This window comes from Melospiza georgiana, chromosome 19, assembly GCF_028018845.1.
Source record: "Melospiza georgiana isolate bMelGeo1 chromosome 19, bMelGeo1.pri, whole genome shotgun sequence".
NCBI classification, from domain to species: Eukaryota; Metazoa; Chordata; class Aves; order Passeriformes; family Passerellidae; genus Melospiza; species Melospiza georgiana.
This window is the reverse complement of record NC_080448.1, coordinates 12,218,096-12,238,621: the sequence shown is the minus strand read 5'-3', so window position 1 is coordinate 12,238,621 and position 20,526 is coordinate 12,218,096. Positions and strand designations below refer to the sequence as shown.

The 20,526-nt window shown below is 48.1% G+C and overlaps 1 protein-coding gene across 2 annotated transcripts in view; it reads left to right on the top strand.

The window, feature by feature from the left end:
- The window catches only part of ACACA (acetyl-CoA carboxylase alpha), a 100,432-nt gene that overhangs the window by 56,826 nt on the left and 23,080 nt on the right, over positions 1-20,526 (top strand). For both annotated transcript variants that reach the window (XM_058037794.1, XM_058037793.1), the window contains 6 exons: positions 1,828-1,983; positions 3,124-3,270; positions 10,375-10,644; positions 11,501-11,598; positions 12,079-12,199; positions 12,640-12,750. In XM_058037794.1, the coding sequence (XP_057893777.1) occupies positions 1,828-1,983; positions 3,124-3,270; positions 10,375-10,644; positions 11,501-11,598; positions 12,079-12,199; positions 12,640-12,750 (903 nt within the window). The remainder of the gene's footprint in view (positions 1-1,827; positions 1,984-3,123; positions 3,271-10,374; positions 10,645-11,500; positions 11,599-12,078; positions 12,200-12,639; positions 12,751-20,526) is intronic.

Here is a 20,526-nt window from a genome sequence, read left to right as displayed (position 1 = left end):
AGATAGAAGAAAATGTGTGAACATGTCCTTTAAATTCTAAAGATATAAGGGATGACCTGGGCAGGAAGATGTAAAATTATGGAAGGTGCTTTTATATCATTTTTCTGAAGCGTAATGGGCTCTTTTGGAATGGTTGTGGCTGTTGTGGTATTTCTGTTTTCCGTGGTGTGGGAACAGTGTGGTTAACTGCAATACCTACATATGCTAAAATCCATGGAGCATAGGATGCATGGAAAATATTTAAATAGAGAAATGTTTACATCTCCCTCTGTAATCATCTCTGTGCCAGGCAGGAGAAGCAGCAGAATAAATCACTTGGGCGCTGTGAATGTAGCACACAAAGTGCTGAGTCACCTTTCTCCCCCTTTTTCCATTTAATTTTTCCAGTGCTGGCCGTGGAGTCCATCCAGCTCTGAGATCCCAGAGCAGATAGTGTCAGTGTGTTTTACCTCATTCCTGCCTTTGAGGGGAGATGAGGAAAGAAAAGAACATTTTAATAATCTCCAGCAGCTCAGCTTAACCCTTGAGTTGGGTCAGTCACTTGTGAAGGTCACAAGTGAACTCTGAACTGATGAGCTTTGTTATTTAAAGCTTGGGGAATGGGCTCCTGTGGGCGTGTGAGGCTTTAGCTGCTTTCCAGTATTAAATTTGATTAGTTTTCCAGAATATTAACCACATTTTAGTAAAAAAATATACTGGTATTTTTAGGAAGCTTCCCCCTCATGATGGAGGTTTATAGGGCGAGTTCAGAGCTGGGGATTTTTTTCCTATATTTCCAGAGGGTTCTTTTAAACTTAGAGAAATCTTTCAAAAAAAATCATATATTACTGATGTGCTGGGTACTTTCCTGACTTCTGAAGAATGGGAGGATGGCTTCATGGTGACAGAATGACCCTGATCTCTTGTTTCTCAGTAGTGATAAGTGGTGATGCTCAGCAGACTTCTCCAGTTCCCTTCAGAGCTGCTGTGGAGCTTCCCAGAGATTTAAGGAGAATTTCCAAGTGCAGATCCTGGCAGATCCCAAGACAGGCATTGCCACAAACGCTCATTACCCTGAACAAATGCTTCTCCCATTAAAGAAGCTGCCTCCCAAATCAATGTTTGTGCAGCCTGAAGAGAGCATAAACTGCTGGTTTTATCTAAAATAAAAATAGGCTTTACTGAATTTTGTGTAACTCTTCAATTAATTCCTCTTCAATTAGCCAAATTCTGTGAAACACATCCTGATCATGTCCTCTCTGCCAGGTGTGGCCCTGTTAAACAGAGTTTGGGTTGTTTAAGGTGTTTTTATCCCATTTTTATCTCCTCCTGTTTCTCCCTTGGAAAGCTTCCCTTCCAAGTCCTGCCTGCTCAGAATATATAGTGCCACAAAGCACAGCAGTTGATAATTCATGTTGCTACTCTGGGAAAATCTTTTAGACTTACAATATCAGAACTTCAAGCCCCGTGACACATGCAAGTCCTGACCCGGCAGGCGGGCGCAGCCGCGGATGCCCATCCGTAAATAACGGAGCTCTCCTGGCTGCTGCCAGCATGCCTGGGCACAGGCAGGGCTCAGGGAGCTGCTGGGCACCGGGGGCTCCTCTCAGGGCCCAGTTTGTGCTGGGGAAGTGGCTCTGTGTGCTCTGGGCTCCGCTGGGATGGGCGGTGAGCGTGGGATGGTGCAGTGACGGTGCTGAGGTGTCCCCAAAGGGCAGCAGTGAGCGATGGAGCCCTGGCTGTGCCAGCCTTGCAGAGGGCAGGCACGAGCAGGCTGGAGCAGCCCGGGGGCTTTGCTGAGGGCTGGGTCAGCTCAGTGTTCAGAACCACCCCTGGTTTGTCCTGCAGATCATGTTCCAGGCGTATGGGGACAAGCAGGGACCGCTCCACGGGATGCTGATCAACACTCCCTACGTGACCAAGGACCTGCTGCAGTCCAAGAGGTTCCAGGCACAGACCTTGGGGACATCCTATGTCTATGACATTCCTGAGATGTTCAGGCAGGTGAGTGTTCCTTGGACTCTCCTTGGTGCTTCTGTCTTTGCCATCCTCGTTGTTGGGGGAGCCTGGAGTGGCTGCCAGTGGTCCCCAGGTATTGTCAGCTGTGGGTTGAGTCTATTTTGAATGAAATTAGGATAAACTGGAGTTCCATCAATGGGTCAAACAGTGAAACATAAACCATCTCCCCTCTCTTGTTGCTGTTTGTTTCCCCATGTTGTCATTTGCCCTTCCTAGGAGGCATTTCTGATTTGCTGCTTCTATCCCAAACCACCTCATCCACATTTCACTTTGGGTGAAACTGTTTCACGACTCAAATCCCAGAGCAGGTGCTGTCCCTGGAGTACTGTCAGTCACACTGGCAGGAGAGGGATATTTCAGGGTGCCCTGAGTCGGGAACAGCCCCAAATTCTGCTGGGAGTAGCACACTGGAGTAGATCGAAATATAAAGATTAACATAGATATTTATGTTATATACAATATAATGTTATATTTATGTTATATATATATATATATTAGGTAGATATGTATGTTATATTTACAATATATTTACAACAATATAACAATATATACGATATAATGTAAATATAACTTGCATAATATATTATATAATGTAAATATTTATATTTAAATTATTATATTTATACTATCTATATCTATATTATATTTATACTATGTGATATAACTATGTTTATATTATTATGCTATTTCATAACAATATTATTATATTAATATAATATGATTATAGTTATAATACTATTAATGTAAATATTATTAAGTAGATTGAAATATAAACATTGATGTAGATATGTATGTTATATACAATATAACGTTACATGTATGATATATATGATATAATGTCAATATAACTTGTGTTATATACGATATAATGTAAATATTTATATTATTATATTTATATATAACACAAATATATTATATATTATTAATTATATCTGTATTATATTCATATTATGTAATATAACTATATTTATATTATTATACTATTATATAACAATATTATTATATTAATATAATATTATTATATTTATGATAATGTTAATGTAAATATTAAGCAGATTGAAATACAAATATTGCATATAAACATTTGTGGGTGGCGTTGCTAACGAGGGTTTCTCCTGCCCCCAGTCTCTGATCAAGCTGTGGAACTCCATGAACGAGCACGCCGTCCTGCCCCCAGCGCCGCTGCCCTCGGACATCCTGACCTACACGGAGCTGGTGCTGGATGACCAGGGCCAGCTCGTGCACATGAACAGGCTGCCAGGAGGAAACGAGGCAAGTGCCCCTTCCCTGCCTGCTGCTGCTCCCTCCCTGCCCCTCAGCACCCCGTGCCTTGGGCTGGGTTTGGCCATTGGAATGAGAATTTACCGGCCGGGCACAGAATCTATCCCTTCAGCCTCTCACAGATGGAATCTCACTCCTGAAAATGAGATTTTTGTTTCATTAAAAATTAATGCCTTCCCTACAATGGGTATTTTAACTTCCCTAGTAAATGATGGTTCCATTTCAAACCTGTGCCTATGCTGGGCTTCCTTCATAATTAAAAAATGCTCATTCAGCTGTTCCAGGTAACTGGGGTTTGTGTTTGAGCAAAATGTGTTTTACAAGACTAAATAGAAATATTTTAATTTGCTGAGAAAAACCCTAACCACAGAAAAATCTGTTTTATGCTTCCATTTCCATCCTCCCCACACTGTGTGGCACCTCCCACTCTAGAGCAGGATTTACTCAAGGGTTACGACCGAGTTGATGCTGGGGGTCACTCCTGGAGCTCGAGCAGGAGACTTTGCTGTCATGGTGGGGTTTTGCTGGGTGCAAAAAAATTGCAGCTTTGGAATGACTGCAGAGTAAAGAGAACCACTAGAAGATGTGGTGGTTATTTTTGTGGGAATTAGTAAGCGAATGTTCTAAAGTAATTTCAATTTGAACAGCCTTAAGTGTTGGTATAATTTATTTTTTTCTTGATGTTGTTGAACTGTATTTTCCTAAAATCACAGCTTAAGGTTTGCAAAGGCTCTGTTAAACCCATCAGGGTAGGGATGCAAGGAAACAGAGGTTTTCCTCACCATTTCCTGCATGCATCTTGTCAGGGGGGAAGGTTTGGAACAGGATTTTTGCTAATTACCCCTGATGGTGTCCGTGGGGTCGCTGCGGCCTTGTCTTCTGCTGGACTGGAGCAGAGGTGTTTGAACTGCTCTGATTAAAGCTGGAATGAGCTGTTGCCTGTTCCCAGGGCAGGCTGGGGCTGCTGGGGAGCCCTGTGCCATCATCTTTCTCTCCTTCCCTGCTCTCATTCAGCGCTGGAGTGGATGGTGGCTGGGGAAATAGCAAAGTCCCTCAGGGACGTCGCTCTGTTCTTGCTGAAATTACAAGCACAGAGCTGCCTGGGCATGAGCATGTAGTGTTTACTCTGCCAGTATGAATACAAATAGTCTTATTATACGAGATTCTGTACCCAAAGACCACCAAAAAAAAAAAATTAGGAGATTTATTTTAACCCTTAGTTGTGCTCGGTCTGTGAAGAAATCACATGGCTGTTGTGGTGTGTGTGCAGTGTTGGTATTTAAATTAATCTGATCTGATGTGATCTATCGAATGTTTTCTTGTAGAGGCTGTGGGCTCCCCATCCCTGGCAGTGTCCCAGGCCAGGCTGGATGGGCTTGGAGCAGCCTGGGACAGTGGAGGGTTGTCCCTGCCATGGCAGGGGTGGCACTGGGTGGGCACTGAGGTCCCTCCAACTCTGTGCCCCAGACATCCAGAGCTGGTCCCAGGGAGCTGGCTGACAGGTGAAATAGGAACTTCTCAGGGAAATGTGAGATTTTTATTATTGTTTTTCTTTCTTGCCAGCAAAAGGTGCTGGTTCTCTGAATTCAAACTCATTGAAGAGATTGCCCATTGTGTTTTCTAGTAAAAGAGGAGATGTCTGCTGGGAATTGCTGTCTGTGGTAAAGGTTGTTGTTGCTGGGTACATCCAGGTTCCTGCTCTCCTTGTTTTGGATCAGAGGCTCAGAGCTAGTCCCACATTGCAGTGGGGGCCTGGCACTGGGGGATCAGGGCTTGGCCTTCCTGACAGGTGCATTTCCTCCGTGTCCAAAGGGGTCAAGACACCCCTGCTGTTTCAGCGTTCAGCTGAGCTGAGTGCCCTGAGAGTCTGAGCTGATGGGAGGAATTGAGAAAGCAGCAGAAAATCAGGAGATGTGTGGGCAGCCAGGGCTGCAATCCCTGCTCTGACAGGGCAGGGCAGGAGCTCCAGCCTGGGCTCTCCCTGTCCTCACAGAGCTGGCCAGCAGCATTTTGGGCAATAATCTGTGTTTTCAGGACAATCTGGAGGTCTCAGGGCTTCTCCCAATCCCAGAGGTTTTCCTGGTAGCTCAGGACCGCTCCCCTTGCCCACCACACCATTGCAGTAATTAGCTCTTTGCTGTGGTCTCAACAAAGAGGCCAGGGAATTAATGGACTGTGAAAATACAAGTTGCTCTTTATTGCTATACTGCTGTGGGTGCTCCAGAGCAGAGGGTCCCAGTCCTTGTGCTGCTGCCCTTGGGGCACAGCACCATCACTACAGGGCCTTTTCCATCCTCTGACCATCCAGAGGACACCTCCTCTTCCACTTTGTCACAGAATCCCAGACTGGTTTGGGTTGGAAGGACCTTAAACCTCATCCTGTTCCACCCCTGCCGTGGGGCTGTGCTGAAATGGAGAATTCTCTGAAAGAAAGGGCTGGGAATTGGTGGGCACAGAGCAGTTCAGGAGTGTCTCCACCACTGTGTAAATCACCGTGCTGGAGACAAGACCTGGAGCACAGTGCCACCCCCTCCAAAGCCCAGGGCTTTGTTCCCCAGATTAGCATATTAGCACAAATCTCAGTGTGAAAAGGTAATTCCCTCAGCCCCTTGCAGAACTCAATATATTCCTTGTCAGTCCTGAGCCAGGCATTGGGATGCTTTTCTATAGCACTTTATGTATTTTGACTACAATTTCCCCTGATCCTCTGGCACCAGGAAAGCACCAGCTGCTGATAAGAGCCAACTAATCTTCAAGGACAAGGAGAAAGTGATGTAAGGAGGGCCTGCAGCAACACCCCACATCCCCCTTCATCCCTCTGCTGCCTCTGCCCATGGAAAATGTCATTTTCCCCACTGGCACTAGATGTCACAGTTTTTCCTCCTCAGCAGCATGAGGATCAGAAATAATCCACAATCACTGCTGCTGGCTGGAGCTTGGGCTGCTGCACCTTCCCTGGCTAGCTGGGGAGGTTTGGCCAGGGGAAATTTGGGATGGCAGAGGGCTCCTGGAACGCTGCTCTGGTGGCTTCCCACATTGCCAGAGGCAGGAAGGTGTAGCTAATGCATTTTATACAAGCACAGCTTCATCGCTGAGCTGCATGTTCTGCTTTGTCACCCCCTGTTCCTGCATTTTATGGCAGGCACAGGGAATTAAAACAGCAGCCAGAGCCGCACATTTCTTGGAGGGTTTTCAAATCCCCCAAATCCTTCCAGGAGCAGGGATGGGAGAGGTGGCACAGTTTTATTCTCTTGCTCATACAGATGTTTGAACAGGTGTATGTGGCTGACATGGATACAGGAATGTTCTTGCCCACAGGAAAGCCCCTGATGAAGGCTGTGTGTTGCTCTCTGTCATGTATCTTTACCATCTGTAACCTCAGGAGGAATTTCCCCATGGAAAGGGTGGCCAGGCACTCGAAGGGTGGTTTGGATTCCCCATCCCTGGAGGTGTCCAAGGAACGACTGGATGTGGCACTCTGGTCTGGGTGACCAGGTGGGGATGGGTCACAGGTTGGACTTGATGATCTTGGAGGTGTTTTCCAAACCTGGGTGGTTCAGGGGCTCTGTGACACCTTTCCCTGAGCTCTTGGTGTCACGCTGGAGCTGTTCCCTGCCATTGCTCAGATCGTGCCAGCGTGCTTGGCTGGGCTGCCACCAGCACGCTTGGGTTGCTGAGGGACACCTTTTCCAGAGCCAAGAAGGAATCCTGGCTTTTGGCACTCCACCCTTGTCAAGGCACGGAGCTGGAATGCCTCTGGCAAGCCATGTGCACTCTGCCCTTTTCCTGGGAGCTGGTTCCTGCTCCAGATAAAAATTAAAAAGCTCTGCACAGTGTAAGTGCAGAGAGTCACTCTTTTAGATCTGAACTTCCAGGCAGCAGATTCAAATGTTGAAATGCCAAAATTCCTGCATCTGCACCAAGTAAATACCCACATTCATCTTTCCAAATTTGGATGTGAATGGATAAAATGAAGCCTGGCCTTCAGTCCCCAGGCTCAGCACCATCCTGTAGTGAGGGAAGTGGAATAAACCAGCACTGATCTCTTCTCTCTGGTGCCCAGTAACAGGACCTGAGGGAGCAGCTGGAGCTGTGCCAGGGGAAGGTTTAGGTTGGATATCTGGAAAAGGTTCTTTCCCCAGAGTGTGGTGGAGCACTGAACAAGCTCCCCAGGGAGTGGTCAAGGCTGCCAGAGCTCCAGGAGTGTTTGGACAATGCTCTCGGGGATGCACAAGGTGGGATTGTCAGGATGTCTGTGCAGCGCCGTGAGTTAGACTGGATGATCCCTTCCAGCTCAGGATATTCCGTGAATCTGCTGGCTGTGCTTCTGCAGGAATTACAGAACCTGCCAGAGAGAGGCTGCAAAGCTCCCTGTCCCCAGCTGGCAGTGGCATTGGCTCCCTCTGCTCGGAGGGAGCCAGGGATCGGCTCCTTCCCGCTCCCCTCGGAGCCTGCTGTCAACAGCTCTGCCTGCCACCGGCAGTCAATTTGGAACTGCATCAGTGTGTGTATTACTGTTCCCATCGATAGTGCAATTAATGTTGAAGTCAATTTTGGTGTTAATTTTAGGCCATGATTAGTGTTGACACTGGGTGTCAAACGAGCGGCGTTTACGAGCGCCGGGGAAGCGCCGTTCGTTAGCGCGCCCGTTTTACTGGCTCTTAATGCTTCCATTAAGGCCAGGATGGAGTGGGAGAAGGTGTGTGTAAAATTATACATCTGAAACTTGGGTGTCATCTCCGTGTGTCTGCGGGGCTGCGGCCGTTCAGGGAGCAAATGACAGCTGAGCACTGAATCCTAATCACAGTTTGGAGCATCAGAAATAATGATCACTTCTGATCGGGGCTTGTGAATAATTCATCCCCTTTGATTTTCACGTGCTGCCCACTGATACTTTTCAAACCAAATGTGTTCCTACAGGAGAATAATGGTCCCACTTCTTATGGAAATACCAGGGCACAAATCATTTTGCCAACATAAAAACAGTTAAATAAGATGGTTCCTGCTTTTATTTTTCCTCCGCCTCTTCCTCACTCCTGGGTGTGCTGGGAATGGAGCCGTGGCAGGAGCAGCACTTCCAAACTGTGCTGTCTCTTCAAAGGAGCCTGTTCCAAAGCCAGGGCTGCTCACCATCACCTACCTTGCCTGCCAGTGCTCTTAGGTGATTAGCTCAGCCTGGCTAATTAACCTGGGAACTCTCCAGTTTTTGGAGTGCTGCCATTAACTTAAAAATATCGTTATTCTTTTTTTTTTTTTTTTTTTGGAATAGAAAGTCATTCTCCACTGCCCATAAATCTCAACTGAATCTAGCAAATTCATAGCAAAAAAAAATCCTTAGTTGTGCAGATCCCCGTGGCTTTTATTATTGGATAAATGGCACAAAACATGTGATGAATTGGGGAGGCAAAAGACACCCAAGTTAATAGTGGTGCACTTTTAATTTATTTTTTTCCTAAACTGTATAGGGTTGTTCCATATTTGTCAGCTGTAAACTGTTTTCAGGAGTTTGTGCCCTGGCTAGGTTGTTTCTGTTCTGCTGGTGAGCACTGGCAAAAGGAATTTTACTGGTGTAGGGGACCCACGACCTTGGGTTAGGAAACTATTCCAACACCTCTGTTACAACCTGAATTTTCTAAATAAGAAACACCTTAAATTGGCCTGTTTCCTGTGCTGTCAAAAATCATCAAGCTGCTCAAAGTGAGGAAAATCCCTTACATCCCGTGGGTGGGATGGAGTGTGGGACCAGCCCTGGGGACTCCCTGGTCCGTCACTGGTCCCTCAGCCCTGGCTGGTGGGGTCAGTGTGGCTGTAGGGAAACAACTCTCAGGGATTTCTGCTCCCTTCTTTGGAGCTGCTGCAGCATCTCTCTGTTCCAAACCCTGCAGCTGGATGCTGAGGTGGAACTGTAAGTCTGCAAATGTTCAGAGGCAAAAAGATTATTCTGTTCTGACTCGTCAGAGTAGGAGTGGAGGAATCCAAGGAGAAGGTGAACTGGAACACTCTGTTAACTTGCAATCTCAGCTCTTGGAAGGGGAGGTGTAAGGAAGGATCTGCCAGTAGCTGGCTGTAATATTTTTGGATTGCTGCCTGCTTTACTTCCAATGACCCTTTGATTAATTCCTCTGCCTCTTTATTTTTTTTAATGAGCCCATTATGGCATATCTTATTGCAGATGCTGATTGGATCTGGGCTGTGTATTGTGCCATTTGGATGTGGATTAAATGGCACAGATCTATCTGCTGCCTCTCCCCCTCCCGCTTTAGTTCATCATGCTCAGAATTCCGAGGCTCCACAATGAGAGCCTCAGCCCTGCTGATTGCAGAGGATGTGCAATCGGCTTGAGGAATGTGTACTCAGGGCTTATGATCCTTGGGCAGGCGGGGACTGGGTGATGCATGTGGCTTTCAAGGGATGCTGCTGCTCCCATCTGTTAATGGCACTCGGAGCCCCGAGCGCTGCCTGAGGGATGGATGCTGATCCTCCAGGAGATGGGATGGGGCAGGCAGGGCAGGGAGGGATTCTGCTGATCCTCCCAGAGATGGGCCAGCAGAGATCAGTGATTTTTTGGGAAAGAAAAATGTGTGGCAAAAGGCGTTGCTTAGCCAGGTGGATTTGGGATGGAGCTGCTGTGAAACTGGGGAAGGGAAAAGGGAAGAGAGGAAGGAATGAAAAGGGTATTTGAGATAGCAATGAAATAAAAAGGGGGTTAGAATGAGGGTTGGGTGAGGGGGATGAGGATGTGGGGTGACACCTGGGAAGGCTGTGCAGCAGCACATCCCAGCTCACCCTGGGAGCACAGGGAATGCACAGCTGCCTGTGAGAGGGAAGTGTTGGACCTGTGATAAACCCCTGAAAGGGGAGAGGGAGAACCAGTGTGAGTGTCCTGGTGGCGTGAGAGCAGTGCAGAACGTGCTCCAAGGAGTGTGGGAAGCATCAAGTGCTTCCAGCTGTGCTGTGCACTGGCAGAGCCCATCAGAGCTGCTGTCACCCCCAGGAAAATGCGCCAAGTCCCAGAGAATTCCTGTGTGACTCTTTCCTCTCGCACCTGGAGGACACAGCATTCATTTAGTGCCGTTCTCTTCTCCTGGCCTGCAGATCGGGATGGTGGCCTGGAAGATGACCCTGAAGACACCCGAGTACCCGGAGGGCCGGGACATCATTGTCATAGGCAACGACATCACGTACAAGATCGGCTCCTTTGGGCCCCAGGAGGACGTGCTGTTCCTCAGGGCCTCGGAGCTGGCCCGGGCCCAGGGCATCCCCCGCATCTACGTGGCTGCCAACAGCGGGGCCAGGATCGGGCTGGCCGAGGAGATCCGGCACATGTTCCACGTGGCCTGGGAGGACCCCGACAACCCCTACAAGGTGGGGGAAACACTGCAGCAGCCCACAGCAGGCTTGTTTTGATAGCACCTTGTTGTATTTGCTCCCCAGGCAGAGGAAGGAATGATGAATTTGATTCTATGTTCGTAGAAGTTTGGTTAATTTATTATTTTATGACACGATACTATACTATACTAAAATATATAGGATATATAAATATATAAAGGAATATAGGAATACTATACTAAACTATACTAAAGAATACAGAAAGAATACTTACAGAAGGTTAAAAAGATAGTAATGAAAACTCGTGGCTCTTTCCAGAGCTTCCACACAGTTTGGCTGTGATTGGCCAATAAGTTAAAATGATTCACATGAAACTAATGGAGCAATCTCCAAACACATTCCAACGCAGCAAAACACAGGAGAAGCAGTGAGATAATATTGTTTTCCTTTTTCTCCGGGACTTCTCAGCTTCCCAGGAAAAGAATCCTAAGCAAAAAGGTTTTTCCAGAAAATGTAACTGTCACAGCACCTCTTCTAGCAGAGGTGAGGGTAAAGATTTCAGAGTGGCACATCCAAGGTTCTCCTCAGTACTGGATGTAGAACACTGGAAATGCCCAGTGCTAAGCTGGATGAGGCTGGGAGTAACCTGGTCCTTTCTAACCCAAACCATTCCATGACAGGGTTTTACCATCTCCCAAACAATAGGTTGGCATCTAGAAGGAGTTAGTGCTAAATATTGCACCATTCCCAGCTTTCACTGGCCTCAGCTGCATCTCCAATATTGAGAGGATATTCTTATCACTCTGTGGAAGTTTGTTTCTGAAAGGGGTTGCAGGGGATGAGGAAGGGGCTGCAGGTGGGACTGGGATGAATGAGCTGTTTTTCCCTGCAGGGATACAAATACCTGTACCTGACTCCTCAAGACTACAAGAAAGTCAGTGCCCTGAACTCTGTTCACTGTGAGCACGTGGAGGAAAATGGAGAGTCCAGGTAGGAATGGAGAGCTTTCTGTTCATCCTTGGGGCATGCAGGGCATGTCCTTATCCTCCCAGAGCTGGGGCATTCCCTGGGGTAGGGGATGGAGCATGGGAGAAGGAAGTGAAGAAAAGGTGAGAGCCTTGTTGTAATCCTTGTTTTTATCTTTCCCTTTGTCTGCATTCCCTTCCTTTTGTAATTCCCTTTCCCTTCCTTAATTTTCCTATTAATCAGCCTGCTCCTCAGGCCCTTTGGGAATGACAGGACACTTTCCCCAGGCCTCCCTCTCCCTTGGCCTTTCCCCTTGCAGTGCTGCTCCTGTGGGAAGGCTCCATGGTGCTGCAGGACAGGCCCTGCACAGCCCCTGCCCGGGCTTCATGCACATTTCCCCTTGGAGCCTTAATGATATTTAGTCACTTTCCATTTTCTTTGTAGCAAACTGATTCAGCAAATCACTGGACCTTGTGGCTCAGGGGCTGTGTGTGTCTCCCTCAGGTACAAGATAACGGATATTATCGGCAAGGAGGACGGGCTTGGAGTAGAGAACCTCAGAGCATCTGGCATGATTGCTGGAGAATCATCTTTAGCCTATGATAGTGTTATCACCATCAGCTTGGTAATCCCCCACTGCTTTCTATTCTTCAAATGTATTGTCTGTTTCAGCTAAAAATCCTGTGATGATATCCCAAGCATCCATCTGGGATCAGCCTTCTGGCTGATGGAAATGGGCTTCTGTAGGCTTTGAGCAATGCTCCTGGCACCAGTGCAGGGCTGGGTCCCCTCCACACTCAATCTAAAACACTTCAGGCATTTGGCCTCGCATTTTCTCAGTCTTGCTGCTTGTCTTTTTTATAAAACACATTTATGTTCAGATCCTGTGCTTTACAAAGCAACGGATTCTGGAATTTTCCAGCGAGACTAGATTTCATGGCCTTGTACTACAAACACACCTAGTTTTATCTCAGTGTTTGAATCAATAGGTTGTGGCTGTGTGGAGAGACAGAAATCAATGCCGTTGCTTTTTCCTTTTTTTCCCTTTTTCCCTTTTTTTCCCAGGTGACGTGTCGGGCGATCGGGATCGGGGCCTACATCGTGCGGCTGGGCCAGAGAACCATCCAGGTGGAGAACTCCCACATCATCCTCACGGGCTGTGGGGCCCTCAACAAGGTGAGTCCCTGCATTTCAGCTCTCAGAGCCCTCAGGGTGCTCATGGACTCTGGCATGGTGTGGGTTGAAGCAGGAGAGCAGCTCTCCACAGAGGGTGTGTGTGATGGTGTTCACAGGGGTCTGAGGGTGAGGGAAGAGACGGAGATCTGACTCTATGTTTTAGAAGGCTTGATTTATTATTTTATGATATATATTACATTAAAACTATACTAAAAGAATAGAAGAAAAGGTTTCATCTCAGAAGGCTAGCTAAGCTAAGAATAGAATCAGAAAGAATGATAACAAAGGCAGCTGCCTCAGACTCTCTGTCCAAGCCAGCTGGGCTGTGTTTGGCCATTAATTATGAACATCTAAGATGGGCTAATCAAAGATCCACCTGTTGCATTCCACAGCAGCAGATAATCATTGTTTACATTTTGTTCCTGAGGCCTCTCAGCTTCTCAGGAGGAAAAAGTCCTAAAGAAAGGATTTTCCATAAAAAGATGGCTGTGACAGTTGTGGGCATGGGTTGAATCCCAGGCAGGGCCTTCTCCCACCCTCTGAGGGCTGTGAGGGGAACCAGGGCTGGTCCTGGTGTCTGGAAGTTCCTGCTCCAAAACACATGGCCCACAGTCCCCTGAATTCCAGCCAGCCCTAGCATTGTGTTAGTTCTGGGGAGCACTGAACCTCAGGAGCTTGGACGCTGATTTTCCAGGCTGGGAGTGAGATCTCCTGCTGGAAACCTCAGCTGTGGGGACAGGAGGAATAACTGGGGCTGTTACAAAGAAAACTTACAGCCTCACAGCTAAAGTGGCTCTTTTTTTTCCCCCACTCCAGAGGCAGATTTTCTTGTCCCTTGCTGCCCCAAGCCCATTAATCCCCCAGGCTGCAGCCTGGTGCAGACACAGCTCCCAGCCCACTCTGCTCCATGGCTGTCCCCGAGGGCTTTGTTTCCCTGAGTTGGGGCTGTGTGCTGTGAGTGCCCTTCCCCATCGAGCAGCTTTGTTCTCAGGCACTCTCAGCACCTGGGGTGCCTGTACTCCATGGCAAGCTGTGTTTCCAGGAGTGCCTGCCTGACAATGGGAGATAAAGGAAAACAGGCTCTTGTTGAATTATTCTCCTGAATAAAGGGGGCTCTGCAGAAAATGAAGCATTGATCCTATCAACTCTAGGCTGCAGCACCCTCAGTTAGATCTCTTACACACATCACACACACCTGCATCAATGGGAGGAAAAGAGGCATTTGAAGATCCAGCCTTTAAAAAGAAATTGAGTCAGTTTAGTGCTTGCTGGAGTGCAGTGAGTTGCCTGGTTCCAGCTGTCACTTGCTGGGGCCCTGCAGAGTTTCCCAGATGGCAGGGCCAGGCTGTTCAGCTCTCCCCTCTTCCAGGTTTAACTGCACTCCCTGCCCCTGCTCTCAGTGCCTGTTTGCACAGGACTGCTTTAATCCCACTGAATTTTAGGCGCTTAAAAATTAAGGGTATGGACTGGTTTAAGCACCTGACCTCTGCCAGCAGGCACAGGCGGAATGAGCTGCTTTCTGTGGGGGGATTTATCCCGTCCTGAGGATTTCAGTGGGCTCAACAATCCTGTGTGTCCCTTTCTGTGAATTTCAGTGGGCTCAATGATCCTGTGTGTCCCTTTCTGTGAATTTCAGTGGGCTCAACAATCCCGTGTGTCCCTTTCTGTGAATTTCAGTGGGCTCAATGATCCTGTGTGTCCCTTTCTGTGAATTTCAGTGGGCTCAACAATCCCGTGTGTCCCTTTCTGTGAATTTCAGTGGGCTCAATGATCCTGTGTGTCCCTTCCCCTCCTCCCCGCTCTGTTGGGATGTTGGTATGCTTGTGCCGGCTCTGAACCTCTACCTGCCTGAAGGTGAGGGAGGACCCTGTTGCATCCTCCCCAGCTTTCCCAGCCTGCCCCAGCAGTGTTCACCTGCCCTTGACCAGTCCCCTCTCTCCTGGGTGTGTGTGGTATCTGCTCCTTCAGAGATCCTCAGTTTCCAGTGCCTGCAGTTCTGCTCAGGGCTTCCTGGAGGGATCCAGCTGCAGTTGTGTCCCAGAAATGTGTTTGAAGCAGGGAGCTGGTGTCCAGGGCTAGCCTGGAATGTCTGAGCTCAGTCTGGCTGACCTGAAGCAAGCAGTGGATGCTGATCCATGCAAGCACATCTTCAAAATGTCTCCTGTCCGCCAGCAGAACGTGCAGCACAAAACTGTTCCTGCAGCAATGGAGACAATCGGGCTTTCAGAGAGCAGGCAGGGCTTTCTGGGAAGTTGTTTCATTTTATTTTTTCCCCTGTGAAACGCTGGATTCTTTCTAATTTACAAAGGGAGCAGAGGGGAATGGTGACGAACATTATGTGCAGCCAGAGCTGTTGCTGGTCTCGTTCATTATCATTATGTAAAAGCAGCCTGAGGGTTTAGGTGTAGAGGGAAAGGTCCAGCTGCCAGAGCCAGGGGTGACCTCTAACTCAGATGATGAGCTCAAGGTCAGTGTCACTTGCAGCTGCAGCTCCTGGTGCCTTCTGGGCTTGGCTCCTCACATGCACAGGGCACATCCTGGGGAGACAGCTGGGTTGGAGCTCCCTCCAGCCCTTCCCTGGCAGGGAATGCACCAGGGTTCCCCTGGTGGAGCTGTCTTTGTGTCCCCATGCCCAGGTGAAGGTGCCACGCTCCCAGTGCCAGCGCAGGGCACACAGGGCCATGTTTCCCTGCCCCTTTTGTGTCCCCAGAGCATTTCACAGGGATGTGCAGGGTTCTATGGTGGAGCTGTCTTTGTGTCCCCGTGCCCAGGTGAAGGTGCCACGCTCCCAGTGCCAGCGCAGGGCACACAGGGCCGTGTTCCCCTGCCCCTTTTGTGTCCCCAGAGCATTGCAGCAGGGGGTGGCTGGAGGGGTGGAAATGCCATTTCCCTGCTCGGGGTGAGCGTGTGCCGCGCTGTGCCGAGCCCGCTGACCCCCCTGCAAATTGAAATAATGATAATGCGCGTCTCCTGACTGCATCAAAGTATCAGCACATCAAAAGCCAGGAGGCATGAAATGCAAATGATAAAGTGAAAGCAGATGGATTGTGCATGATCGCCTGATGCCCAATGAATTTTAAAAGATGCTGGTTCACATGGGGAGAGGGGCTGAAATAAACACGTTATCCCTGCAATTTTTTCTTTTTTTTTTTTCCTCTTTTTTTTTTTGTTCTTGCTGCTCACTCCTGACAATATTTTTTCACACTTCAGCGAGCAGCCACTCCATCTCCCTCCCTCCCTTCCCTCTCTTTCTCTCCCTCTCTCTCTGGCGCTGTCTCTACCTCACACACGTCTCGGGTCATGTCGCCGCAGCTCCGGTGGAAATAATAAGATATAAACCACGAGGTTGTTATTTGCATAGAAATAGCATGGAGCCCCAGGCAGCATGGGAGAAGGACACAGAGATCATTTGTCTAAAATTTTAATGAAAACTTTTGCTGAGGCAGAGATTTTTATTTTTTTTTTTTTAACTTCCCCTGCCTCCTCCTTTTTCTGCCCCCGAACCTTCCTCCTCTTCTTCCTCCCTCCCTCCCTTGCCTCGTGATAACCTGAGCATGGGGTGATTTCAGACCTGACGTGCTGTGCCCTGCACCAGCACCTCCATTTCCATGGCTTTTCTTTTTGATGGAAGTCAGACCAAAGAGCCTGGCATTCCCCATTCCTGCACTGCTTCCAGGGCTGTGTTCCATTTCAGCCACCCCAAGGATGTTCCAGAGTCTGCTTCTGACCTATTTTTAATCAGTTTGCTCCTCCTTGTCTTTTGTGTTTAAAAGAAATCCCGTCTAGGAGGCTGTTGTGTTAATGGAAACAAATAGTGGCTTTCAGTCACATTTTCCCTGCAGATGGGTGTTCTGGGCTTTTCCTGAGGGAAGCCAGGTTCAGCTGAGACTTTCAGGAGCAGGATTCCTATCAGTTTGTTATGTAGATGTTCAGCCAGGCTGTCAGACAGTTCATTTTGTGAGGGTGATGAAGAGCTGCCCCGAAGCTGCCAGAGGTGACAGAATTCTGACCAGCCCTGGTTTGTTTCCCTCCTGTTTTAGCTTTATTTTCCCCCAAGCCCTCTGGTCTTGACTTGCCCTGTGCTCCCCGTGGTTTGCTCAGAGCACCAGGGGTGAGCTGGACAAACCCCACCTGCCAGGACTCTGCAGGGAGGATGAGGGGTCACAAACTGAAATATGAAACATTCAAGGCACAGTTCAGCACTTTGGGCTTCATCTCCCTGCCTGGTCATGGGGTGGCATTTCTGACCAGAATGGGTCAAAAAAGAAAAAAAAGTTGTTTGGTCTTGTTGGATTCCTTTGCACGAGGCCAGAAGAGAATATCTTTGTGGTTTTGATTCGGTCCTGAGTTGTGCTGCAGAACGTTCTGGATGCTCTGGGATTCACAGAACAGGATGAGACAATAGGTCAGGGCTGCTCAGGGGGCTGTGAGAGAGGTCTGGGCAGCTCTCAGGCTCCTCAGGGAGGAACAGGAGGCTCACACAGCCTGGGGAGTGATTGCCAACAGCAATATTTACCCTTCAATTTCACAATCTGCAAAAATAAATAAAAGCCCTGTGAGCCTGATGCTGTTTGGGGTTTGTACTGTGGAAAGCTATTTTTTTTTTTTTTTGAGATTCAAGGCAGGGATAGCTCAGTATCTGCTCAAGATGACTCCAGTCCTGGGATTAGATCAAAGCAATCATGTGAGAGCAATCATGTGAGTTAGAACAGCAAGTGCCAGCCCTGTCATTCAAAGGAGCATTATAATTATTAATGCATGATATGAATCATTCTGTAGTGGCACAGCAGGACTGTTGGGAGATCTGTATGGGTGCAGGGTGCTGGAGAATGCTAAGCCAGGAGGGCTGGGAATGTCAACCAGAAACGAGCACTCACCAGCATCGAGAGTTGGCTCCTTGTGTGGAGGTTGGGGCTGCCCAAGGTTGTCCTGGGGAGCAGCACAGGCTCCCCTGCTCTGCCCTGGGTGCTGAGGATGAGGGCGGGCCCAGGATGGAGGCTGTGTTCTCCTGCTCTGCGTGGAGCAGTGCATGCAGGCAGGATGGATGCCTGGCCTCAGTGCAGATAAACAACCACCCTCACCCTCCGTGGCTGCATTTTTGTTTTAATTGCCTTTCTTTAAGTGGTGATATTTGTGTATTGTTCCCATTAGAGACAATTTACGTTCCAGGCATGCCATTATCAGTCCCTTGGTGTTTGCTTAGGGAGCAAAGTCTAATAGATTTCTGTTGACTTTTTTTATTCTCCCTCCTTCTATCATTTTTAATACAGATCTGGCTCAGTTTATCTGTGTGGGTGGGGGCTCTGTGTGTGTTTAATTCTGCTAAACATGAGTTTACCATCATGGCCCATATTCTGCCTGTCCAAATCTCCTCCCCAGGTCTGTGTCCCAGCTCCTGGGGTCCTGCAGGCTGTGTTCTCACCGGAGCATTAACTCTGCTCCCTGATGTTCCACAGGAGCTGAACTTTTCAAAAACATCCCAGAATTTTTGATCCAGACCATCCCTCCTGGGCTGTCCCCGGGGGCACATTGGGGTGAGCAGCCTGGGGTGTTTTCTGTAGAAATTCCCTGTGATTCTGGACACATGGTGGGAACTGCAGAGAATTGCATTGGAGCATTTCTCATGACTGAACCTAAACTCAGACTGCAAAGTGAGCAGAGTTTCAGTGTGCTGGTGAAGAGGTCCCTGCACTGCAGCCTGTGCCCCAGGGTCTCTCAGTAACAGGGTCCCAAAGGTTCTCTAGGGTCCAGAAGGTGACAAAGGAAATGACCAAGATCTTTGCGTTGGAGACAGCCATTGGTATTGTTTATGGGGTTCATATCCAGATTAGGGAACCCCTGGCTGGGACAGGTGGGATTTATGGGTGTTGGCACCATGCAGAAGAGGGGCTGTAATTTTAGTTTGCAAAGTGAATTGAGTCCTTTTGATTTACTCCCTTTTGCTGAGGGAGTGACCTTGAGCAAAACACACGCAGGGAGAGGAGAGAGGGGCACGAGGGTTTTGACAAGACATTTTTCATTTGGAAATGCCACTTCACTGAAACTGGAGCTCTTCAGGAAAAGTATCAGTTTGGATGGGCTTCTCCTCAGGAATTTTTTGGGTCGAATGAAAAGTTGTTCGGTTCTCATTTCCCAGCTGATTTTCTTCCCAAATTAATTTTTATTTTTAATACGTACAGCAGATACTTTAGAGGTCATTTGGAGCCTGTCTGATCTCGAGTTTGTAGTTCAGCCCTCAAGATGGCAAAACCTGATTTTTCTGCTGCAGCTCAGAAATTTTCCTCAGTAACCGCAAGGTGGGAAAACCTTCCCACCAGAATTGTGTGATGGAGACAGACAGACAGACAGACACAACCAGTGGTGTGTGTGACCAGCTGTGGAGCCCTGCTCCCTGTGTGTCTGTGAGGAGGCTTGGGAGGAGCAGGAGCTGCATTTCCACGAGCACCTGGCTGCACCTTGCCCTGCTGAAGTGCAGTTGCTTTTTTGCCCCTTTCCCCTCTGATCTCACCAAATGGAAGCAGGGAAGGACTCCACCAGCAGGACCTGCCCCTGGATTTGCAGTCAGGAGCCATCCCCAATAACCATCAGGCTGTCAGCTCCCCACCTCCCCCCAGCTCCCACCTCCCCCATCACTCACCAAAGGGAAAAAAGAGCCGGGGCTGCAGCTTGAAATATATCATGCAATAGTGTATCATGAATTTCTTGTGAATCACATTGGAGAAGCAGGTTTATTTATTTCCGAGACTCTAAATCAATACAAAGTAGGTCTCTTAGTTCTGAAGCTGGGATGGAGTGGGAAAAAATGAGCCCATTGTACTCTTAAAACTTTGGGGAAAGGAGATGACAGCTATATAATTCCATTTACCAGGCACTAGGGGCTTTAATGTGAAGGTGACAGGGAGCTCTTTGTGCATTTAGAGCACCATATCTTCTAAATAAAAGATCTGTAGACTTGATAGTGGAGTATAGCTCTGCCTTTAATAATCTCCAAGCATTAGACCGAGCCAATCTGTTCCCCAGTCAGAAGGGTCCCCCACGGCAGGCTCGTAAATTCCGAGTGCAGGAACTGCACAGAGCCAGGATTAGCAATGCAGGAAGGGCAGAGAGGAGCTGTCTGTGCTCCCAGTGCCAGGCACGGGGCTCTGCATTCTGTGCTCTCTTCCCTCTTGCTGCTTTTCCCCCTCTAATGTGTGATCCGTGTGAGGGAAGAGCTGGAAATGAGCACTGAGCTCTGTCGAGGCTTGGCTGCACATAATAGCAGTCAGGTTTGAAGTTCCTGCATTGTGTTCCTACATTTTTTCTGATGAGACATTCATTCCCATCATTTCTGCCTGTTTATGAAAAATAGGCTATTTATAGGACGTGCATATGCCTCTCCTGCTTCGTGTTCCTGGCAGACAATATAAATTGTGGGATGGGAATTGCAATTATTGAAATTATTTGGATAAAAATCTGGCACTTATATTTGATATGAACACATGATATGCTTGGAATAATAACAGCACTTACGTTACATAATGATTCCCATTCAAGCCCTCCAAGCTGTCATGTTTTCAGATCTTTCAGCCTGGGTGAAACAGATGAGCCAGCCTAGCTTTGCAGGGAAAGTCCCAACTCTCCAGCAGCTCAGGTTCTGAGAGGGGAAAGCAGCTGCTCAGCATGGGTTGGAGTGCTGGAAAATTATTTATATGCACATGATGGGCCTATGAACCTGTTGAGGACCATCCTTTAGAGGCTGTTGGAATCCTGGCTCTGCTCGTGCTTGCCAAAAGATCC